The sequence below is a fragment of the Diabrotica undecimpunctata genome, chromosome 2 (assembly GCF_040954645.1).
Source record: "Diabrotica undecimpunctata isolate CICGRU chromosome 2, icDiaUnde3, whole genome shotgun sequence".
NCBI lineage: Eukaryota > Metazoa > Arthropoda > Insecta > Coleoptera > Chrysomelidae > Diabrotica > Diabrotica undecimpunctata.
Genome location: NC_092804.1, coordinates 168184343 through 168211194, shown reverse-complemented (window position 1 = coordinate 168211194; position 26852 = coordinate 168184343). Strand labels below are relative to the sequence as shown.

The 26852-nt window shown below is 33.2% G+C and overlaps 1 protein-coding gene across 5 annotated transcripts in view; it reads left to right on the top strand.

Moving 5' to 3' along the window:
- Sarm (sterile alpha and armadillo motif) overlaps positions 1 to 26852 on the top strand; it is a 368252-nt gene that overhangs the window by 201491 nt on the left and 139909 nt on the right. For 4 of the 5 annotated variants that reach the window (XM_072523938.1, XM_072523936.1, XM_072523939.1 and 1 more), the window contains 2 exons: positions 6331 to 6381; positions 26609 to 26665. The exons of the other annotated variant lie outside the window; for it this stretch is intronic. In XM_072523938.1, the coding sequence (XP_072380039.1) occupies positions 6331 to 6381; positions 26609 to 26665 (108 nt within the window). The remainder of the gene's footprint in view (positions 1 to 6330; positions 6382 to 26608; positions 26666 to 26852) is intronic. 5 annotated transcript variants of the gene reach the window in all.

Genomic DNA, 26852 nt, shown 5'->3' with positions numbered 1-26852 from the left:
TTTTCGCGCATTCAGCGAGTGTCCGTGCAGCATTTTTTGCCCACGTAACATGAGATAAACCGCCAGGTGGATTAAGGTCGTAGAACCGGTGCATATAAGTTTTTGTCTTTAATAATAAAAATGTGCAGTTCGATTACACTTATAAGGTTATTTTAACAGTAAGCATCAACGTTTTATATGGAAATTAACCTATTAAATAATTTGTTATGATTCATTGCAGAACACACGGAGAAATATGAGACGTAACACAACCAATCTGAGTTAAATGCCTCATTCGTAGTGCTGGATTGAAGTAAAGTTAAAAAATTTAATATGTAGTTCAAGTTTATCAGAAAATGATTGAGGAATTTTACTGAGATTAGATCTACGCATCCAATGGCTTATAATAAATCTCTATTTTTTATAGTAGCATTTTTATAGAGGTCATTTAGTATGACACAAGACAATTAAGTTCAGTTGACGTTTGACATATGAATCATGCGACGAAGTTTATAGTGGCTGTATTTATCGAGGGCGCAATGAAAATGACAAGATTTGCGTCTATGTCTGTTTTCTTGTTAATCATTTACTGCAGTTCGTCATGAATCTCTTCCTTCGTTCACAAGACATTCTCCCTATTCTTTTGGGAGCTCTTTCTACTGGTCAACAGTTATTACTGAAAATTTAGTAAATGCAGAATTAATAGACAAAGGGAGACGAAACTAAGGTGCAATAAGAGAGAAATTACTGTTTTCACGAGGAAAATTAATTTCAGGAGTTGAAAGTGAATTTTATTTAAAAAATCCTTTACATTATAAGAACATTTTCGGGCTGCATCACAAGACGTTTTAGCAATAAAAATTCCCCCTTGTAACACTCAAAGCCCTAATTTGCTTAAGGCAAATGACTACATATAGCTACTGCAGTGCTGCATCAGTATACAATCAGCAATGGAAGGCATAGAAATAACTGCGACTAATCTTAACTTTTAAAAACAAATGAGGTAGAAAAATACGTTGATGTCGAAAAAGACGATGGTGGATGACAGCGATTCATCGTAACAGAACGGTGTAAGTCTTTTATTTGGTTAATAATTTGAAAATGGCTTCAAACATTTTTTTACAGAGGAAATATGAACTTTTTCAATAAACTGACTTGTGAGAATTCCGGAGAATTTTTTAACTTTTGTAGAATGTCGCTCATATATTTTGAAGTTTTGCTTCAGAAAAATGAGCCCATGATAAAAAACAGACTAAAGTAGAAGTTTGTAAAGCAATTAATTTTAAAGGACCAAACTAAGATAAGCAATAAACACAAATAAGAGTTAGGAAATGTTTCTTTTAACCATTATTGCAATATTTATGAAGTATTGTCTTCAGCCATGGAGTCATGAAAGGCAGTCTGTATAATTTCTGTATATGGATCTAGGTTGGGTTGTGGAAAAGGAGAAAGTTGCGAAGTTTGTGCGGGACGAGGGTGGAGATTGCATGAAGTAGTGAAAAGGAGTTTTTTGCAGTGAAGCTTGTAATACTTGAGTACGGAAAGGAGATGATTAGGAACTGGGTGCATAGACTGAAGTCCTTTGGTATGAATAGAGAGAAGGCTGAGAATGTCGTGAGTAGCTAAATACTTGAGAATCGTGCGAATAAGCAGAAGAAGGTTGGGGTGTATAGGCAGATAAAGGTTTGAAAGCAGAATGACTTGAAGAAGAAGTAGATGAGTAAATTTCAGGAGGATTTTGTAATACAGAGCCGTCTATTTTATGCATAATTTTTTGCCTCTGGTCTATCAGATACCTTCTTAATTTTATAGCTAAAAGTTTACCGTATAAATCGCAATCATCTTCTCGTTTGTCCCGTTTTCTTTGCAAGACCTGGTTTATTGTTGTAAAACTCTTGTTCTGTGACACTTCTGTGTCGAAAGCTTGACCTGCCCGTCTTTTTTGCGAAGCATGACCTTTTTTCTTCGTATTGTCTACCGTTTTTCTATTTGTAATATTTTCCTCGTCCGTTTCTTCTTTTTTTTCTTTATTTTCTTTGTTTTCACCTATATCTTTTGTCAAGAATACCACTTCATCACTCTGTTCAGGCTAGAAAAAATATAAAATCTTAACTTTTTAATTATGTATATTGTAAGTTATTTGATGTCCTTACAATTATTATTTTTCCAGTTACCAGAAACACCAGAGCAATGGTTAGCTATAGAGGAGGCATTCAGAAATAGTATTCATTGATGTGTAGGAGCTATAGATGGCAAGCACATCGTAATTAAATGTCTGTTTTTTTCTCTGGTCAGTTCTTTCGTCAACGTCAATACTAAACGACTCGACGATACTTTTAATGATTTTTTTTATTGTTCAGAATTCTAAGTGTAAATAAAAAAGTCGACGATGCATTTTCAAAATTATCTATCGATATGTTTATACATAAAAATGTAAAATAATTACAATGCTATAAAATTCACAAGAACAGAAAAGTTTCTCACGCTTTTGTTATACAAAACATGCACATTATTTTGCAACCTAGTTAATTTCCTTCAATCAAATTGCAAAATTGTAAACATTGTGTCGTATTTGCCACACGATCGCGTTGATATATTTACAAGGCATTACTACTTTTGGTGTAAATTGCATAAACATTTAAACAAATGACATAGCACACGTTGTAAACGTGATTACTTACCTACATTTTACAACAGAAGAAGGTGCGTAGTTTGCGAGTGTACCAAAAATATACTCACTTTAGATTTCACAAATTTAGAGTTCATTTAAAACTTACATACTTTAGATTTCACTTAAAAATTATACGAGTATATATATATTATTGGAATTTTATTACAAGTTTTGTTTCTGGAAATATTTAGAAGAGAGAATTTCACTTATAAATTAATTCACAAATACACAAATTTTATCTGCGTGGTTAAAATTATTCCTCTACTTTTTATATTTTCTGTAAATTGGTTCTTGTTGGACTTCTTATTGGGGTTCTTATTCTTTAAAAGCTAAATTACTTCTTCTATATCTTTCTCTATTTTCATCTTTAATTCCTTATTTTCGGTATCTGTTTCACGGCATAAATCAGGTTTTATGTTATCCGCCACTTCATTCAATAGAGTTGTTCATTTCATATTTACGTGGTTTCTATTTTGAATATTCTTCTCATCTCTAAAAAATTCTATTCTGTCTTCATTTTTTATTTATTTAAAAAAAGTCATTTGTTTATACCTTTTTATATTTATATAGCTATCTAAAAAGAGGTAAAAAAGAAATAAATATAAAATATATAAATTTTATATAGCTATCTATATACCTACATATCTATATATCTATCGTCTAGATTTTCTCTTTGTATATTTTGTTTCATTACTATTTTACGTTATTTCTTTACTCTGTTTATGTTTCTTTTTAAGTTCACTTTAAATCTCTCTTCAGTGGGTCCCATTTCATTCTTCTTTAAGTCATCCAAATTATATATTTCCACTTTTTCCCGGCTATCATTGTGACTTTTTTTATTTTCATGTTCTTAGTTTTATTTTATAATACAAAGTGGTCCAAAGCTCATAATATCTTTTTTAATGGACCGCGAATTGAGATAAGTAGGCCCCTCATTGACTATTTAATTTGGTTTTAGAAAATATTTTAAGCTAATATCCTTACTAAGGTACTCTACACACTCTAACACCTGATTGCCTAGCTTTTGCAAATAATCTGGTTCACTTGGCAACATTGGCCAAAGAGATCTAAAAGACACAACCAGAAAACAGGAGAAAGTGGCAAAAAAAATTCTAGGAATCCACAAAACAAAAATTAAATATATGATTCTGCGAAGCAGTAAAGAAGGTATTGGCTTAGGCATTGAATATTTAATATTAACTGCTCGATCAGGAAAACATATGAATTTAACTGCACAGAAAATTTTACGTATCTTAGGGTACACAATATATTAAACATCAAAGTTTTCTCAAGGAAAAAAGGCTCAATAGAACTCTCTTAAGATCGATCACATGGTAGGGTTGCAAAATATGGCCAATGAACAAAGCTTTAGACAAAAGTATTGAATTATGAGCGAGGAATATACTATGCAGGATATGTGAAACAAACAAAGACGACATACGGTGGCAAAGAAAAACAAATAACATAAAAAAGGTCGCTGGGCCATCTAAATAAAATGTATTATTTAGATTACCAAAGATTGCATTCAAAATAGGAATGGTGGAATCAATAAGAAGAGGAACATCCAGAAGACAATGTCTGACTGCAGTGCAAGAAGATTTAAGGAAGCCAAACGTTAGAAATTGGAACTTTAGAGCACAGAATAAAATAAAATGGAAAATTACCCATCAAGACTAAGTCCTGCAACTCAATCATAATGAAAAATTTTCAAAAAATTATTAGAGGAACATCCTTCTTGTCAAGCCATTATTAAGTGACTACTGTGCTTTCTCAATTTTCTAGAAGAATTCTGTTACTACGGACCAAGATCATTGAATATTCCATTAGCTGAATACTCCGAAACACTCGAAGTATAGGTAGATGTAAGAGATCCAAATTTAAATTATCTTTGACCTCAATCAATTACGAAAATCTTATTTGTGTTTATTAATGTTTATTAACTACACAATTACAGATTGACCAACTGGACGTGTAATCAATCTTAATAAAAAATGTCCTTCGATGAAAAATAATTTTTATAATTCATTGAATTATCGCCCATAGTAACAAAAGAAAAATTCGTAGGAGTCATAGGCGTAACATAAATAACTTATAAACTTTTGGTTCCTTATAAATATATTTTTTCATTAGCTTTCTTTTAACAGAAAATTGTATTGATTGTTGATCTATGGCTACAAACATTCAAGCTGATTTTTCGGGTATTTCCGTTGGTTTCAAATGCGGTGACTATTCCGAGAAATTTTAGCCAATGCATTCGAAACCAGCAAGATATTTTTTTAATAACTTGTGCTTTTGCCACGTTTCAGGTATTTTGGATTCCAAACAAAACTTATTTATAAGATTCTTAAGTATATCAATAGATCTTTATATCTTAAAAGTTCCATATTTATTTGATCTACCTGTATTGCTTTTCTATGAAATGCTCCTTGTGAATAATTTTGAAGAGGAAAAAAAATTTTAATTAATAACTATGCCGAAAAAATTAATTATTACTTACTTAAGATAGGTGGAATGCAGAATTATAAGATAAAAACCTCATATATTACCATTATTAGTAAAAAATTCTCTTTTAGAAAAGAAACAATAGGAGTACATAGAAAGTATTTACAATAAATAAATTTCGTTTGACTCAACAATGAGTGTACTAGCCACCTGCTCTTCATTAGTGTGCATGGAAAGATATATGCATGTACTTTCCTGCCGTGATATTAATGTTACAAAGGAATATAAAACGTTGCTTGTATTGTTATTACCTTTGATAAATTTTTCCTTAGTTGTGAAATATTACTGTGTATAAAATACTGATACAGAAAAATCATATATTAGCGAAGATCAAACAATATAGTACTCGTTCTAGAAAATTGTACACGATGTACGTAGGGATGTTTTAAAACTTCGAAATAGACATGCTCAAAAAAAATGAATCCTAAAAACATTACCTATGTTTATTTTATTTTGCTAATGCCAAAACTAGTTTGACTATGTCTTGGTATGAGAACCCACTGCAGACAATAATGTTTTTAGTAACATTGGATTTCTTAGTTTCGTTCATAGATTGGTCAATAGTATCACCCCTATCATACATAGGCCCATAAGGACATAGTCTTAGGCGTTTCTGGCACCCAGGCTCTTCCGAGCTTCCATATCTTTAATAAATCAACAGGATCCCTTAAAGATCTTTAAGGGCAACTCCCTCATTTGGCTTGGTTGCTTAAAGCCCGAACCCAGGATCTGCCACCTCTGATAGCCCAGTGCCTGGCACTTCCAGAGGACATTTGAGGATGTTTAGTCCTCCTCATTTCGAAGACGGTACCGTGGGCCTTCCACCAATTCAAGCAGATGAAGGTGCCGTCTGAGTCTATAGTGGCCGATGAGCATACTAACCATCAGAGAGCACCTTCTACGGTCTAGAAATAGAATTTGGGCTGTATAACTTTTGGTTGGATTCCAGTCACAGGATCGGGTCCCCCAGGCAGGGTGAATGAGCCCTGTCTTGCCAGGGCGTCAGCCCGTTCGTTCCCGTTCACGCCTGTGTGTCCCGGATGTCTGCACTTAGCAACATATTTTTGTTATTGTATTTGGAAATTTGTATCTTGATCTCTTTAATAACAAGTTTCAGAAAATGACAACTTTTTATTTTAAAATTAAATTTGTCTAAGTAATTTTCTTATTTATTTCAGGTGAGTTCTCCAAAATCTCAGCCATTCACTCCAGGGAGTCCAAGTCCAACAGTAAGTATTTTTAATACAATTTTTAGGTTTATTGGAAATATGATTAATCAATGTATTAGAAAAACTATCTTTAACATAAGATTAGTAGGGAATTTATTGCCTCCAAAGCAGTGGAAAAAGTGGGAACAATTTTCATCTACAATAATCAGATTGCTTCATTTAAATGTTCAAAAGTTGGTACATTTTATATGGGAGAACTGTTTACGGTCTACAAAGTAATTAAATATACACAAGGAAAATGAAATTCCTGTAGTTGGCAGTATAGCTTCGGTCTTCCTTTGATCTCTATATCCTACTGGCATTTGTTTGCTTATTTTGATCAAGATTCTTGTTTCTTTTGTATAATTAAAAATTAAATATTCTTCGCCAGATGCCTTTTTCTTTTATACTTTTGTAGGTAGCTAATTTTTTTCTTTACTTTTGGTAAATGTCTATTTTATATTTATTTAGTCTATTACCTATTATTCACATTATCTACCTACGAAAAGCTCGAAACTGGTGGAGGATCAAGTGAATGTGAACAGAGCCGTAGGTTGCCTGAATGAAATAATATGGAGAAATAAAAATATCGGGAAAGAAATGGAAGGCAGAATTTATAAAACAGTCATCAGACCAATAATGACATATGCGGCAGCAACACGACCCAACAGAGGGGACAAAAAGGATGTTAGAAACAGCAGAATTGACGGCATAGTTTTTATTACATATTGTAGTATTGTTTTATATGTGATTCATGCTGGATCTAATGACCCATTAAAAGTTTCCCATGGGCTTGTAGACTGTAAGTACTTTCTCCCCAGTTGTGAATGTTCAATAAAAAAAAGTCCATCCATACCATTTTCCATCCACTCCTGAATGTAGGTCTCTCTCAATTGCTTCCATCTTTCTCTATCTTGTGCCAATTTAATCCACTGTTTACCTGCCACTGCTCTTATGTCATCTACCCATCTTTTTTGGGGTCTTCCCATTCTTCTTGTTCTTTCACATTATCCTTAATTTCTTCCACATTATCCTTAATCTTCGTTCTACGTCTTATCTCGGTGTTTCTAATCTTGTCTCTTAGTAATATTCCAAGCATGATTCTTTCCATTGCTCTTTGCGTTCTTTCTAAATTTTTAGCAGATTTTTTGGCTACTATCTTCAAGCCATAGGTACAAACTGGTAGTATGCATGTGTTATACACCTTTTTCTTTAAGTTTACAGAAATGGAGGTGTTTTTAAAGATATATGATAGTTTGCCGAAAGCGCCCCATGCCAGTTGTGTTCTTCTTTTAATTTCAGCATCTTGATTTGGTTTTCCTAGATTGATGACATGACCTAGATATACATAATGTTCAACATTTTCTATGGTATGATTTTGTATTGATATATTTGTCTGGTCTGGGCTCAGTATTTTTGTTTTACTTTAGTTCATTTTTAAGGCTACCGCTCCTGAAACTGCATTTAATTGTTGTAACATATCAATTAGTTCTTGGATGTTATCGGCTATTAAAACTATGCCATCTGCGAATCTCAAGTGGTTTAAGTATGATCCGTCGACGTTGATACCCTTGTTGTTCCATTCTAGTATATTCTTAAATATATACTGAGTGCTAAAGACAGATGTCTTATATCCACTGATTCACTTAAGTTTGTTATAAAATAACCTTTAGCCAACTCATCCATTGTTAACGAGTGAAAAACAGATTTTTATATGAATTGCAACCAAAAAATTCTACAATAAATTTTTTATGGATTCCATCGTATATCAGTACCCCTGGAAATAAAAGAAGAAGTGCTGCTACGAAATCTTGAATATGCAAGAAATATTTTTTAGAGATATATACCAAATATTTACACCACGGCATTAAAGCCGAAGTACAAGAATTGTCGCAGCAAAAACAGAATTAATCCCAACAAAAACTACGAAACATTAAAACAACAAAAAATGGAAGAACACGTAAAAATAGGAAAGATCAAACCACGTCAAACATTACGATTAGTACTTGTAGGCTTATCCCAAGAATACCGTGTTAAAAAAATTGTTAATCCACGATGACAACGGAGTTTTTTTTACTTTTTGTTTGTTTGAATTTATACTAGTAACGAATAAGTCAAAAATATTTACGGGTGGTTCTTTTATAAGTATTGTAAGTACACAAATGAGATCTATAATCTAAAATCAACACAAAAATAGTATGATTATCGTTATTGCGATTTTGACAGTCGAAAGTGTTCTGCCAATAACATTTATACGACACTGAAAGCTGTCGTGTACAACTGTGGTTGATTGCTGCAGAAAATTTCCACAATTAAGAGAATCCACCATTAATTTGACTCATCCTGAACCTGTACATTTTGTCGCATCACATGAGCATTTGAGATAGTCTTTAACTACTTCACAAGAAGTTACATGAAAGTGATAGAGTTTTCTTGGATGTCAAATATCAGTGTTTTGGTTATCACAAAGTTGATGATTGGTGCTCAGTGGATTATACGACTGTATATGAATAATTAACTTAAGGATTTGTTTTCGGCCACCTCATTATAGCATTTTATAGCAAATCGTTGAAGCTTTCGTGTAAGTAGTACGAAGCAGAATTTAAACAGAATATGAAGTGAAAACAATCTCAGTAACCAAGAAATGTCGGTCTCAACTTTATACAGAAAAGTAATGATTACCGTTACCTGACATGTGTGAAAGCTTACATGTAAAGTCACTGTTTTGCTTGACAACTCTGGACTTATGTGACTCATAAAGTAAGATTTGGTTCGGCATATAAAAAATTATTACCGTGTGATTATTAGGTGTTTGTTTTATTTAAACAATGACTAAAAGTGTCTCCATTAACATTACAACTCGTGTCTTAATGTTAACCTGAATGTCTCTTGAATTTTTGTAAAATAACTTCTAAGCTCTAAATACTTCTCCAACAACAGTTTATAAAAATCACCGCTTACGCAAATCGTTTAAAAAATAGAACAGAACGCGATGCACTATAGATTTATATATTTTTTCTCTACCATATATCTAAAAAAAATGTATTTTTATAAAATTGTATGCGGAAATTATACAACTTATTTTTGCATATAATGACGCAAACGTGGTCTTCATTCATAAATAAAAGTTTTTAAAATAGTTGCCAGTTTCAGTGAATTAAGTTATCTATCTATAAAATTTCTGACATCACTAAAATAATAGTTAAGGTCATGTATTAAAAATATTCAAATTGTGTATCAACACAAACAGATTTTTTTATATTAAACACCTAAGTTATATACCACTGAAATCTGGTCACGGATGACCAATTATCAATTCTTCTTTTACTTAAATATCTAAATGATACTTAAATTTGAAGGTGCACAGATAACAGTATGGTGTCCTCGTATAAATATGCACTATATCTAAGTCACAACACCAGCACTATGCTCTGCTTTTAGACTAATTAAAACTTAACACTCACTCAAACGGTTTTCTTCGTTTGAAACTTTTTTCTAACAAAGTACATATATTATTGAAGATTTGGATGGCCTCGATGTTTACATTACTATGGAGCCGTTGTTCGAGACTACCTGCCATCTTCTTGATAACTATATCTACATCTTCCATCTTCCGTCATCTTCCAAGGTCCTTAAACTATAATAATTCAAATAAATAGATTGTCATTTTAGTGTGTTGTCATAATGCCCTTTTTGAGACTAGGTCCCGGTTAATTACAGCTGAATTGTCTTTTGTAGCCTGTTTAAAAAAAAAACTACAACAAAAATCTTAAATATTAAACAGAAGAAACATACCTAATAACTGACAGGGAGAATAAAATAATGAAGACAAAGGAAGACAAAAAAACTAAAATGCACAGACCGATAACTTTTTATTAGGCAAAATTACGATAAAGTTAATATCATTTTCTTTACCTTTACCCCTATGCAAATTGATCGTCTTCACTACTTGGGTCTTAAAAATTTTAATCTCCGACATATCCTGCTTAATATACTTACCTGCAAATCCTTTCTCATTAACTATCCCACTACATAACCTCTCGAGGAACTCTATCATATGCTTTCACAACATCATTGAATGGCATACGAGCGTTTTTTTATTCCTATATTTGCCATAAGCTGCCTTGTAATGGAAATTATGTTTGTATCTTCGGTTTCTTTGCTTATCCTTCTATCCATTACTATCTGTTCTTTTGATGTTTAAAAATTGAAATTGAAGGATGGTTAAAAAATGTCAAACGAACTATTAAAACGAACTATTAAGAAAACAGTCTGAAATAAGAAAGCTAAACTGGCTCCCAATGTTCAACTGCAGCATCTCTGCAACTGAAACAGATAATGGTTTTTTCACTGTGTTTGCCACCCACACATATTGCACTTCGCGCACAATATGATTGTCTTTGACAATTTTTTTACACCTTCATTTCCACCAATCGCTTCTTTGGCGCAAATGGAATACCGCGTCTTTGTATCGTATCGTGTATTGTCTATCGTCAGATTAAGCTTCACTTACGCCTTTAAGTTTTTGCCCCAAGATAACCTCTATCGCAACTACAATGTGAAAATACAACCCCTTTAGATTCTTAGCCCTTTGTTGGACAAGAGCCTTTATTAGTTCGAAAAATAGCTCTTGAAGGAAAAGATCCCTTCTAATACGTTTTTTTATATTCCATTGTGGGTGGTTAATTGTAAATAAGGAAATGGCATTCAAGGAAGCAATGTCTAATAATGTAAAGTATGTTGACAATGACCACCTTCTTGTAGAACTCTTAGAACTGTATTTCCTACCTTGGTCGCATTATAGAATAGATTTATATCAGACTATTCTTGACATCGTTGCTCACCACATCATCGGCATATTGTCGAGATAAGTAAATTAGTATTTTTGTGTGCTTTATCCTAGGGACATAGGAGAGAAGAGTAACTTGTGGAGTTCCGGACTGTGAGTCCACAGTGTGTCCAAACCAGAGTGAGTAACGTTGGGACCTGTATTCTGTATTGGTTTAACTAGATGCTTCACAGTAGCTTTTGGTCTTCTACACTCTGGTGTCCTGCTTTCCACCTTTCCAGAATAAACCTCCATTTTCTAAAGTAACGAGATTTGCAATCTGCTATTATCCGAATGAGAATACCAGACTTTCCTGGTTTATATTTCATGAAAATTTTAAAAGGACTCGTTCCTCTAAACACGGACAGCATCTCATCAATAACGACATTCTCTCCTGGGGTAAAGTATCGTAGGAATATGCTATTCAATAATTCAAAGATAGTGGTGCAAATTTATCTTGCTTTCGCCCTTCTTTCCTTGTTTCTCTATTATCAAAAAGGGACGTAAAACTCTTAACAAATCTATAAATTTGTTTCTGCTCATGGTACCAACGTAGATAACCGTGCCAAATGCTTTTGGCCACAAATCATGGCAGTTTAGGTTAGTACCCGCATTTACACTCATCAAAATAATTAGAATACCAGTAAAAGCCAGTAATTCAGATTTGTCGATTTTCTCCACATTCTTCCTTTCAGTCTCCTCGCTAGTGTGGCGGATAATTACGTCGATTATATCATTGTGGAGAAATTTTAAAAGTGACTCTGTAATAGACGTAACGATAGCTTTATTACGAAGATCTTTTCGTTCTCAGAAGATGTTCTGCTTCGATCGTCTATTAATTCGTGGAGGGTGAGCCAAGTATGCTCTACCTTTTTGACTCACATACTGATGCACAGGAGTTACATCCGAGTTGTCATTCTGAAAATCTGGTGGGGATCTAGTAAAAAACAATCTTCTGTTTCGCTTACATCGGAATCATTATCACCATACTCAATGTCTGAATCACTAACACTATTCTGTATCTTCTATATTTCTAATTTGAACTTCGCGTTCTGGCAAATACTTGCTCATTTTAAATTAATTGCATTCACTTCTTCCTAGCACAACATATAAACAAGCACTCACAGCTCCTACACATTCCTACAAAACAAAGAAGCGAAGCCCAAGATGCGCACAACTGCAATTCTAACGGAGACGAGTCCAATTCCTTTGAAAGGGGAGGCAACTCTAAACAAATTCCTGCCAACGAGAATTATATACAGGGTGTTTCAAAAAAAGGTAACCCCGTCTCTAGGGTAGGTAAAAAACTGAAAAATAATTGGGGTTTGCTTAGTAAAAAATTTTTGTAACGCCGTCCGTTTTCAAGATACAGGGCGTCGAAGAAAAAAAAATTTTACGCATTTTTTACGATTTTGCCGAAGCTACTGGAAACATTGTAATGAAATTTTATACGAATATGTTTTGGAAGCTGATACATCCCATGAATTTGTTTTATATCTGATTCTCATAGAAGGCGCTAGTTACACGGATCGTACTAAGTATTAGTCAATATAACTTTTTTAAGAGTATAATTATTAATCAAAATTTCAAGTAAACTTAAACATCATTCAATTTTACACGAAAAAGGTACTCTTGGTAAAACTCGATACTGTGTACTGTTTTCGGAATATTTTGATTTGAAAATTATGAAGTAAATTGATGCTGGTATAAAATAGTTAGTAATTAAACAAAACTCACAAGAAGAAAATTAAATTAATGACTAAGAACATAAAATAAAATTCAATTACAGTAAGTGTTCAAAATGCCCTCCGTTTTCGCGAATACACAAGTCTATTCTTTTTTCTAAAGATTCCATTAACCTTCTAAACGGTAGGGGATCAGCTATGATGTCATTAAATTGACGTTAAATTCTTTCTTCCAATTCTTGGCGTGAATTTACCTCTGTAGCATAGACTTTTTCCTTAATATACGACCAAACTGCGTAGTCCAAAGGGTTAAAATCGCATGACCGAGGCGGCCAATGAATCGGAGCTTCTGTACCTCTACCAATCCATCGATTCGGAAAATGATTACTCAACCAATTACGACACCTTCTATCAAAGTGTGGTGGAGCTCCATCGTGCATAAAAAATAAAGATCTTCGCTCGTTTAGCGTTAAATCTTCTAATATCTCGAATAAGGAATTGTTTAAAAAATCAAGATACATATCACCATTTAAATTTCCAGGTAGAATATGATAACCTATTAATTTGTTACCTAAAGTTGCTGCCCAAACAATAACTTTAAATGAGTGTTGGTAATGTGATACGCTTTTGACTCGTGGATTCTCGTCACACCAGTAGTGTGCATTATGGGAGTTAAACATACCTTGTCGCGTAAAGGTGGCCTCGTCCGTTGCATTTTAAAAAATTTGGATTGTGGGCTGTCCTTTGTTGCAATGTTTCACAAAAATCATCTGGCATCTGGCAAGAGCTCTTGGACTTGTCTGTAATGATAAGGATGTAATTGCTGTTCTTTCAGTATCCGCCAAGTACTTGAAGAAGAAGTATTTGTTTGTCTTGCTATATTCCTTACGCTAACAACTGTTGGATCTTGATCAAGTAAATTTAAAATATCATTTTCTTTATTAATTGTTCTGGTTGTTCTTGGTCTACCAGAATTTATTTTATTTGGTCTCACATTCCCAGTTTCTCGACAACGTCGTTCAACGGCTCTAAATGTTTTTTTACTTGGTAAATTTCTTCTAGGAAACTTTTCTGCATAACGTGTCACAGCTGCACTAGAACATCCTAAACATTCGCCTAAGGTTAATAACATGTCAGTGTATTCAACATTTGAGTACATTTTGATTTGATTTTACAAATAACAAGGTTTCAAAACTCTAATTATTGTTGATTTATCGTCATAACAATCAATAAATGTCAGATTTCTATGGCACACTTGGAGAAAATAGAGGTATACCTATTAGAACTTTATCATTACTACCAGCATCAATTATTACTTCATAATTTTCAAATCAAAATATTCCGAAAACGGTACACAGTATCGAGTTTTACCAAGAGTACCTTTTTCGTGTAAAATTGAATGATGTTTAAGTTTACTTGAAATTTTGATTAATAATTATACTCTTAAAAAATTTATATTGACTAATACTTAGTACAATCCGTGTAACTAGCGCCCTCTATGAGAATCAGATATAAAAACAAATTCATGGGATGTATCAGCTTCCAAAACATATTCGTATAAAATTTCATTACAATGTTGCCAGTAGTTTCGGCAAAATCGTAAAAAATGCGTAAAATTTTTTTTCTTCAACGCCCTGTATCTTGAAAACGGATGGCGTTACAAAAATTTTTTACTAAGCAAACCTCAATTATTTTTTAGTGTTTTAGCTACCCTAGAGACGGGGTTACGTTTTTTTGAAACACCCTGTAGAAAGCTTTAGTAACAAGTTTTACCAGGATGGATATTTTGTGCTCACCCAGATTTTACTCAAGATATTACTTTTATTTACAAAAATATCGGTAGAGCCAAATTAACATTCGATAAAGAGCCGACTTTTTAACACATTAAACAATTTTTGGAAAATTTTGGAACACGCATTAGGTGGATTTTTTTACCCACCCTTGGGCGTTTAAGGTCTAAGTAGTTTTATGCTCCTGTAGTTTGTGCATCATTGTACATCTCCCTTGTATTAGTAAACAGGTACTGATATACTGCTTCTCCATTCGTCTGGAATTTGTCCCACTTCTATAATTAGATTTAACCCAATTGTTACTGTAACCTACTTATTTCTTCCTCTTCTAAAGCTATCCTCACTTTCCCAGAGATATTTTCTATTCCAACTGCTATACTTCTTTCAACTACTTTAACTTTATATATTTTCTGCAGATCGCTTATTTCCTCCTGGATTTTTGTTAATAATAACATTATAGTAAGTAATAAGAAAAACGTTAAAGTTCAATGGTCTGAATAATTTATCACGGCAGACACCAACGGTTTTAGACGTTATGCCGCGTCGATTTACCCTTGAACCGGTCCTGTTATTGTTAAATGTTTGTCCTCGGTTGGAAAAAAGTTTATGTAACGCCCACTTTTTATTTTAAATTTATCGCTGGATTACATTAGTCGGTTTGATTCCCCAGATACCCGTATTGCCAATTTTGGAAATGTGTTAATTCCTTTGTCCAACAGAAGAATCAACAAGATACGACTCGTTTTTTCTAGAAGATGCAACGGATAAGGCGTTTTTGCGTAGGTATTTGATAATTTTCGCATTCCGTGTATATTCCAGCCAAATTCAATTAAGTCGAGTAATTCTTGGTAGGATTTATTTTTAAACGTGTTATGTAGATTAAAAAAAAAACTTACTTAAGTATACGTTCAGGCATATTTTCGCGTGTCTGTTTGGAGTGCAGGTATGTCCATTTTTGTAACAAAACAACTTCGACAATTATTCCGAAGCAAATTTTCTTAGTTACAATGTTTTGGTATCAACTAATCTATAATGACTTTCTAAAAAAATAAAACTCGGTAAGATTCATGCAATTTGAAGAACCAATATGAAATGCAATTGAAAGAACAAGAAGTCAGAAGACTTTTAGAGGCTATTGGATGATCTTAGTAATATCCTTTTATTCCGACAATATATCTACTTACAGTTCACCCTTGAAAAACACCATCTTTTGCAATTTTTACGTAAAGAAAATATGTTGAAATGTAAGCAGACGATTGCATTTCTTTTCTTTTTCAACTGTGGATATATATTTTCATATTTTCCTGATAATAGGAAAAATATATACACCATTCGTAGACAGGAACCACACAGACATCAACAAAGAACACAGAGAAAAAATAGAGAGAACTACGTACACCTTAGATAATCTAGATAACGAGAGCACACAGTTACTTTACTCCTGGAGACTAACACAAAAACTACAGGAATCACACAGATCAACGACGGATGAATACGAACATATAAAAAACTGCATGAAAGACGCAGCGCTAGAAGCCTTAGGGCCACAGGTACGAAGAGTAGATAAACCATATTGGTGGGATAAAGAAGTGGAAGAAAAGATAAAAAGAAAGAAGGAAGTATATCTACAGTTATTACAGCAGGGAGACGAACATACAAAACAACAATATAAAAACTTGAATAAAGAAGTCAAACGAGAAGTGGTTAAAAAGAAAAATAGTACATGGGAACAAAAATGCCATTACCTAGACAACCATATAGGAGGGACAAAGAGCTCTGAAGCCTGGAGAACTATAAAAACGATGAGAACAACGACAAAAAACCAAGTCATAATAAATAGAATACCAGAGAACACATGGGTAGAGCATTTTGAGAACTTATTAACAGAGAGAAGAGAAAGGTTTAAACAGACAAATGAACAAGTGGAAGTAGAAGGAAGAATCGAAATATCAATAGAACAAGTGAATGAAGCAGTTAAGGGAATGAAATTAAAAAAATCTCCAGGCCCAGGCGGAATACATCCAGAGTTGATTAGGAATGGATCATCAAAACTGTTTGAGATGATCCGAAAATTATTCGAAAGATGCTTAAACGGAGAAGAAGTTCCAGAAGAATGGAGACAATCGTATATCTCTCCAATACACAAGAAAGGCACAAAGATGGATCCTAAAAACTATAGAGGGATCGCAGTGATTGCTACTATAGGCCGACTATACTCAAAAGTACTACGAAACAACCCGAAGAACAAGCTGGATTTAGGGCCGGACGCTCCACTATGGATAATATCTTCACATTAAAAATTGCAATGGAAAAACGAGTGCAGAGAAATAGAGAAACTCATATAGCTTTAATAGATTTGGAAAAAGCATATGACAGTGTACCGATCTCCCAACTATGGATAGAAATGGGTAACTTGAAAATAAACCCAATTCTTATTAACGCCACTCAAAAATATTACGAACAAAACTTTGCAAGAATTAAAATGGGACAAGAAATCACCTCTCCCTTTCAAACAACAAAAGGACTAAGACAAGGCTGCTGTCTGTCACCCACCTTATTTAAAATCTATTTGGACAGATCCTTAGTGAAATGGGTAAAAAAATGTAGAAACATGGGAATAACGGTGGAAGAAAACAAGCTATATACACTTTTCTTTGCGGATGACCAGGTAGTAATTGCCGAAGACAGCTACGATCCTAGCTATATGGTAAGAAAACTGCAAGAAGAATATGAGGTGGCAGGTCTAAACATGAATATGACTAAATGTGAATATCTCTCAGTGGGAACAGATGAAATATGTGACCTAGTCTTGGAAGACGACAAAATCAAAGGCGTGCAATCCTGCAAATATTTGGGGGTCATTTTCAACAAGAAGGGAAATAGCGCAGATGAAATCAGGGAAAGAATAAACAAGGGCAGAGCAGCGACCCGTGCCTTAAACTCTCTTCTCTGGCAAAAAACAATTCGACGAGAAACCAAAAAACACATTTACGGTAGTATAGTGCAAAGTATTACACTTTACGGTTCGGAAGTATGGGACGTCACCAAAGCTAATAGAAACAAACTTATGACGACAGAAATGGATTATCTGAGATGAAGCTGCGGTAGATCAAAACTGGAGAGAGTTAGAAACGAACAAATAAGAAACGAAATGAAAATGGAGAGAAATATCAATGATGACATAGAAAGAAAACAATTAATCTGGTTCGGACATGTTAAAAGAATGCCAGAGTACAGATGGCCTAGGAGAGTACTGGAATGGATCCCTCCTGAAAGAAGAAAGAGAGGACGACCACGGAGAAGTTGGCGCAACGATATTGATGAGGCAATGGCGGCAAGAGACCTAGAAGAGGCAACTGCATATGACAGAAAAAGATGGAAATTGGGGGCGGAGAAGCGGCGACAGCCGTAATAAATCCGTTATTATATATTATATATATAAAAGGATATTACCAACATCGTCCAATAGCTTCCAGTCGAAGAGAAGACTCCTGACTCCTTGTTGCTTCTTATAGAGGTCTCCCCTGGCGTACTCAGGCATGTTATGTTACCATAACCGCCATATAGATGAAGAGCATTTCATTCCAGTTCGAGGTACTACAAGTGTTCCTGATGACAGGTGTTTCATACAATGGTGGAGCTCAAATTGAAAAGAAATGCAATCATATACTTTCATTTTAATTTTAAATTTTTGTTTCTGGAATTAAACTTTTATTAATATAAATTAGTTTACAAAACTGTGCGTAGGAAGGTATTTTCTTATACAAATGCGGTTATATAAATTGAAACAAGAGGTCTCATTTTTTTCCTATTATTCAAACACAAAGAAAAATATAAAAACGAATTCGCTAATAATTATTTTTTTCAAAAAACTTATATGTAATAGACTTGTATTTTATGTAAGGAAAGTTAAATCATGTCTCAGTGCTTAGTTTTTATTAATTCTTATTAGTATTGGATCGAATTATTTCAGGAAAATCAAGTTAATAGGAATACTGAAAGAAAATTAGAAAATATAGGAGAATATGTGCACTTGCGACATAAAATAAAGTAAGGGAAACGAGGAATTACAAGAAGAATAAGAATTACCTGGGTAACAGTAAGTAAACTGTGACGAAGAGCTCTATTAGCCACCAGACTCAGTAAAACTCAAATTTAATCCAAATAAAAATATATTTAAATACATAACAAAAGTAACATAACTTTTATATATAATATTTAGAATAAAAGTAAAAGACGAGTCTTAGTAAATAAAATCGATGGCGCTACGGTCCGATTTTGGTACCTGCGAAATATAAATATGGGCGGTACTTGCATGGGTGAAGCAAAGGACGATAGTTTGGTCAAAGCTCAAAAACCGGCGAAGACTAATCGATACTTAGTCTAGGTTAGAGGTGGCCGATCGATTACTAGTCGGTATGACTCGGACTTAGAATAACGCAAAGAGTTATTGAGAAAATCATTGCAAGCTTAAGAGATCATATTAAAAACGAAGATCTAAGAAGAAAAACCAAAGTAGAAGATGGTATCGAAGTTATCGCTAAAAGTGAGAATGGGCAGGACATATGGCAAAAGAGCGTAGAGTGTAGAAAACTGGACAAAGATGCTAACATAATGTAGATATCTGAAATGTTATGGATTTCTCCGGAGAAGTTTTGTATTTAGCTCTGTGCAAGATTCTACATTTGGAGAGTCCTTTAGTAAGCGATAAATGTTCGATCTATATTCTATAATGAGTCGAATGTAGGTTTTATAAGTGTGAATAAGAGTTTTTACGTGTGTCCTGCCAATCCTTCCTGAAAGTGAATCGTGATCTATTTTTCACCCTATCTATAGTTACCTTTAGATCAGCGTCCCAACGGAGAATCCTGGTAAACAGGATTCCCAGATAGGTCGCTGTTGGGCTGATAATGAGCCTTTCTTCCGTAAAGTCCAGGTAGTTGTATCTTATGTTGACGGAAGGCTTTATAAATATATAGTAGACCTATCGAACTCTCAAGGATCTGTATTAGTCGATGATCAAATTTTAAAAGGAAATATTGAATTAGCTTCAATATTTTTTTTTTATTATTTATAAAGGGGGTTTTAATTTGTAAATAATTTTCTTTGCAAAATTAATGTAGTACGCCTATATTGGTTTTTATGTCAAAAACTATTTTAAAAATATTTCTGACATTACGAGTCTTTTATTAATACTGCGATAAAAAAGATGACCGTCCTTCGATTTTTTACTTTGTTTATTTCCTAATTCCGTAACTTGATTTTAATGAAATAATCAATCAAGTATACGTTGGATAACGCAAAACTTCTTGACATGATTGCAAGCACAATAGATAATTTGAATTACTGATTTCAAGCGGAGGCATCCACGCATAAAGTATTAACAATTTATACAATTACTTCACGAACGAAATAGTTATTTGATCAGATTGGTACGTGAATAAAGTTTTTTTTCAGAATGCAGTATGAATCGTTTATTATAAATACTGAAAACTTTTTTAAAAGTTATAAAAACTGCACAACGGATGTGCAAGAGAACAAGAAAGGTGTTTGTTAGGTATAAATGTGCTAATGCAAAGATGGAAGATAAATCACGATATGTATATATGGATTATTGATTATGAAAAACTTATTGACATCTTAAGATGAGCAGGATATCAGAATCATAGCGCATAGAAACCAGAAAGCCAAATACAAATAGAGCATGAACTAACAGAAGAGACAAACGGAACAGCAGATGAAGCCATTTGTTATGAATAAAGTTAAAAGACGGTTGATGAAAGTTAGATGAAGTTGACAGTTGTGAATAAAGTTAGAATTGTCATAATAATGTCCAACCTCTGTAAGGAGAGAAACTTTAAGGACAAGATTAATCGCTGATAAGTGTCATATTAGACCTAAATAAAAAATAAAATTAAATATCCTGCGTTAAATTATAATTTTTTTATAGTCCTTAAAGTCCAAAAGAAACTGAAGAGAATCTGTAAGTAACGACTCAAGAAAAAAATAGCTACATGAAAATCCTGGTGAGACAGACATATGACTACGTGGAATTAAAATTTGCTTTATCTTCTCCCGCTTTTTTGCTTGAGTTTACCGCCTTTCTTAACACAAACGGAAAATCTTTATAAATAACCTTTATAAAAAACAATAAAATCGTTACATTTCAGTAACGAATTCTGAAAACCAGATTTGAAAACATCTGCAAAACAAGTTTATTAGCACACCCACCTGTTGGTTTTCGCTGGTCGGTTGAGGTCTCTCAAAAAACATTAATTAAAGTCTAATACCTTCTTAGTCACGTCCAATATTTGCGGTAAATTCAAGGACATTCGTTTGTAAACCAAGATTGTATTAAATATTGCAATATTATATTTTAACCAATCTTTAGGGTTGCTTCATAAATGAAACAGCTTGATTTAAGGGAAAATATTGGTCACAAGACAATACTATTTGTGTGCCAAGCCGTATCTCAATTTTTCAATCTCTTGGAAGACAGTAAAGGTGATCAAAGAGGTTGAAGAATTAAAGTAATAGTATAATTCAGAACAAATTTACCACGGTACCTCATAGGAAAGGATAAAAGTCGAACAATTAGAACAAAAAGTTGCTAATTTACGTCATTTACGTACTTATTTTCTAAAGCAGTGTAAGGATATTTCCTTTTCATCGCTCAATTTGCGCAGTAGATTAAACTGTGGAAAATAAACAAGCTTTAACTTAGGGAACAATACATTTGAACAGACTATTTTTCTAAAAAAAAACAACAAGTGTTTGTGCACAAGTTTTATCACTAACATGAAGTTAGCCGAGAGTATGTATATGAAGCACAAAGAAAGGTGTGATAAAAAATTAAAATCAGGATATCAGGTACATCGAAATCCATCCAATACAATTGAAAAAAAAAACAAGAAGACGTTACGACAAACAGTTTTAAGAGTAGAACTAGATGGAGAGCATAAGAGATTATAAACCTAAAATCCATAACTACGCCTTAATTTCGAGCTCCCCCATGTAATTTAATTCCGTTCAAGTTGAAATCCGTTAGAGTGTCTATATTGCCACTCAAACTTTTCCGATTTCATCTCATGTCTTACCAGCGATATTCCATCATTAGAACACAATTGCGGCATTTGCAGACGACACATGCATTCTAGCAGTCTAGCATCTAGCAATGAAACAAAATCTGTTCATGTCAATTTTACTAACAAAAGACAACAACATATACCATTTAGTATGAATAGAAACCAAATACCTTATGCAAATACGGCAAAATATTTGGGTATGACATTAGATTCCAAGCTACTTTGGAAAGCACATATTAAGAAAAAAAAAGGAATTAGAAATTAAGTTCAGAAAGATGTACTCGTTGATGGGAAAAAAAATCCACTCTGTCTGGTGACAAATATTTATTATCTTATAACAAATTGTTATTGTATAAGCAAGTCCTTAAACCGATATGGACATATGGGATACAGCTATGGGGCTGTACAAAAGAAAGTAACATCCAAATTATACAACGATATCAGAATAAATTATTAAGGAACATCGTTAACGCTCATTTAGATGTTGTCATACATTTGGTTTTTTCCGCTGATATTATCATATTGTATTTCTTGGCTGTTGTATTGAATATGTATGTTAATCTTTAGAGCTTGTCTTCTGTTTTGGCGATTAATGCGGCGTCGTCTGCATAACATATTATTTGGATTTCTTTGTTCCCCATTCTGTAACCATGACCTTTAAGTACTGCTTGTATTATTTCGTCCATTGTTATATTACATAGAAGTGGGCTTAACGAGTCACCCTGTCTGACTCCGCTTTGTACTGGTATATACTGTGTTAGTTTTCCATTTATCTTTGCCTGTATTCGATTATAGAAGTAGATGTTTTAAATGGTTTGTATAATATTGATTGGTATATTGTTTCTTCTATACAGTAGATGTAAGACGTCTTCGACTTGGATGCGATCGAAGGCCTTTGTCAGGTCTATAAAACAGATATGCCGATTTATTGTACTCGATGGCCTTTTATGTGATTTGTCTTAGTACAAATACGGCGTCTACACAGGATCCTTCGGATCTGAATCCTTATTGTTCATCTGATAAAGTTGTAAGTTTATTGATTTTGTTGGTTAGGATTTTTGTGGTAAGCTTAAGTGCGGTGTTCAGTAGATTTATACCATAAGTTACTTTTTTTGAGAATTGTATTTATTTGAATTAAAGTATATGATTCATTTTGTATTGGCATGAGAATTTATGCACTTTTTTAATATTATGAGAACGTTATGTGTTATTTATAATTAATATTTTAAAATACAATACAAAAAGCTTTTTCAGGTTTAAGAGATTGCAGTCCTTATTAATTAATCTTAGAGTGTTGCGCAATAAATAATTTTATTTATCTTTTTATATTATTCTCCAAGAGATACAGATAGGCTTTTCATAGACTATGAACTGATCTGCACCGTTGGCCATTTAAAAAATTTCCCAATGTTTAGTATTGAATACATAAGTTTTGGTACAAAGTTCTAGAGCGCAAGAAACTGATCATTCTTTTTCTTTCTCCAATATTGCTTCGTCCACTGTATTCTGTATCTTTTTCCTTTATTGACATGTTTGATGACTTCATTAATGATTTAATTAAAAAACGTAAGTCTTAAAGTATCCTCCTATCGTATTCCGTTACGAATGCCTATAGTATTTGAAGTGTCGAATGCTTTCTTTAAGTCTATCAGGTATAGAAATGCTGATCTAGGATACTTTAATTAGTTTCAGTTATTTGCTTTATGCCGTATGTCGGAGCTAGCTACGTCCCAGGTCGTTAAGTCATGTTAGGGACTCTTGCGCGATCTGAAAACCGTAACGCTAGTCCTTAGCTAGAAGGTTACACGAACTTACTTACTTATATGCCGAATGTTGCAACTGTAAAAGACCTTGTTCGCCTGCTAAGATCATCATCTGATTGATTAGCTCTTCAGTTCATCTGGTTGTTTTTTATCATCTTTTTTTAATAGCAGAATTCGCTAGTTCTCTATTTTGGTATTTTATTGTGTTTTATAATTTTGTTAATAATTAATCCAATTAGTTGTTCCGTCATCGATGCTTCACAGTATTTTAGCAGTTCATTTATAGTTCAGTATTGGTATTTATATTTAACGCGTAAATAAAATACTTATCTTATTTCTTTCCTAAAGCAAAGAAACACTTATTTGTTTATGTAGAACACTGTTTGCATTAAATTTTCCAAGTAATCAAAGATCTGTCCTAAATATCAGGCAACGCCTGTCTCTTGGGTTATTTATCATACTACCATTGTCTTAGTAAGACGACAACAACTTTTGAATATTTATCACTAACGAAAAATAAAAACAATAACGTTTTCTGTATGTATGGCGCATTTCAATGTGAATAAAGAGTTTTAATATTGTTTTATTTCTGAAATTTAAAGAAACGGTTTGAATACAGTTGACATTAACATTAAAATTAAAAGCCAGATATTATTTTGCCCAACTACATGTTGTCTTGCTAGATTGGTATATCCTGAATGCTATTTTAAAATCTATTAATATTTAAATTACTAATTCTGACAATAATAAAGATTTTCAGCTATTGCTGCTCTTGGATTTAGTCGAACCAAATTGCCTATTCTAAATTACGTATTCATGATATTGTGCTTAGTGGTTACAGGTTAAAATTAAGTGATAGTTCGGCCAACAGTTTCTCAAATTACGCAGCTCATCCAAGCTGTTCCCTTTGATAACATTCAACTGCCTTGGTAGTGGCTAGACTAGATTTCGTATTGCCTGACGCTTGTGGTTTTCCCCCACGAGTACTAGATACCTAGACATGTCTGTCTAACCGATATGACTCGTGTTTGTAACGTCTATACCTTCTTTTTCTTCATGTACCATGTCCTTTTAGAACGTTGGTTACCATCATAGCTATCTTAACTTTATTCACTGCCGCCCTAAATAGCATGCTTATATCAACACCATTCCAATCTCGAAAGTTCTTCAACCATGAAGTTCTTCTTCGTCCTGGACTGTGTTTGTCTGCTATTTTTCCTTGCATGATATTTTGTACCAACTTATATTTGGGACCTCTCATTACATGTCCGAAATACTCCAGTTTTCTCTGCTTGATGCTTTTTATGATCTCAGTAGTCTTACTGAGACGTACTAGTATTGTGGAGTTTTGAATCTTCTCCACCCAGGAAACTTTTAAAATTCTTCTATAGCACCACATTTCGAAAGCCTCAAGGCGATTTAGATCGATTTTATTCACAGTCCAGGACTCGACACCATAAAGTAAGACCGAGAACACGTAGCAGCGGAGTAGGCGGATCCTCAATGCCAATTTTAGGTCTCTGTTACATAACACCTTGGAAATCCTTCTAAAAGCCGCTCTAGCCTGCTCTATCCTAGATCTAATTTCGCCGTGCCTTTCTGTGTTACAATTTAATTGCTGTCCAAGGTAAACGATTTTATCAACTTGCTTTGCAGCATTCAACGGAAAATATATTATTTGAATGAAACCTGGATTAACGAAGGTCATACAGTTGGAAAAGATTGGCAAGATTTAAATATCAAAGGTAAAAGCAAAGCATTTATAGAAGGCTGCTTTACAGGATTAAAAGCTCCATCAGGAAAGAGACGACGTTTAATCATTATCCATATAGGAAGTGCAACAGGGTTCCTTGATGATGGTTTGCTTCAATATGAGTCAAGAAAAACAGGAGAATATCATGAAGAAATGACTTCCGAAGTATTTGTGCGCTGGTTTAAGAGAATCTTATCAAAATTAAGACCTGGTCAGGTCACGTCAATAGACGTTTTAGCGTAACTTCCGCGACAGCGGGGTAGCATCAATAGGCTTTCTGCAAATTTATTTGTTTTTTATAGCTTTTTGTAACAATAAAACACTGAAAAGTCTGTTTTCGACACTTCCACAAAATTTATTATAAAATCTTATCACTACAGCTGTTTCGGCAGAGTACCTTTCTCCTGTGATCCATTTTTGGTATGCATTTACAAATTATAGTCTTTAACGAAATAGGTTGAGGAGGGGAGAACTGTTTGTCTCAAGTTGGTTAAAGACTATATAGTGGTTTCGTTAAAGACTATAAAGTGTAAATACATATCAAAAATAGATCACTTAAGAAAGGCACTCTGCTGAAACAGCTGTAGTGATAAGATTTTATAATAAATTTTGTGGAAGTTTCGAAAACAAAGTTTTCAGTGTTTTATTGTTACATAAAATGAATTTCCATCAAGTAACACATAAGCCACAAAATATATTCAAATGTTTAATTTACTGACATTTCGATCTCTATAAAGAGACCGTTTTCAAATATATAAATGATAGATATATTTATTTTTTATAGTTTTTTACTTGTGGAATTCTGTATTTTTAGGGAGAATTTTGAAAATAAGCCACAATATATCTATTTACATGGTTAATTTACTGACGTTTCGATCTCTATTCCAGAGACCGTTTTTAAAGTTAGAAAAAAAAGAAAATAAATAATATAAGATTATATAAATAATATTATATAAATATATAATAATAAACAAATAAAATAAGTGTAACTATCGTGTATATCTTTGAAAACGGTCTTTGGATATAGAGATCGAAACGTCAGTAAAAACCTGTAAATAAATTTATATTGTGGCCTATTTCAAACAAATAATATTTAAAAAATATAATATAATTAACGTTGAAATAAAAGTGAGTGTACGCCACTGGATTTTCATACGTCTTTCCCCCCTTCTCTGCCTTCAAACGATGAAATCACTCTTCCAAATAGTGGAATTATCGTATAGACATAAGCATTTCTCCAAGTTGTGCTCTATATGTTAATTTCGTAATAAAATTAAAATATTCACGTCAATATTTTCGGAGATATATAAAAAAATTTTTAATAAACTTTTTCTTTTCTTTTAGGTGAGTTCCCCGAAATCTCAATGCAAACAGTTGGATGCAGAAAGTATATTTCAGACGGTATGTAGTTTAATCTCTCTAATGATATTAATTCTTCCAAAAAACGTAACATGTTAATAAGCCAAAAGTTAAAGCAGGCATTTAACTCACTCACTAATAACACAGTCTTATGAAAGATCGCGCGTGAAAATACCGATTGCATTTTGGAAATAAATTCTTCTTGGATATGCGTTGTATATTGATTGTG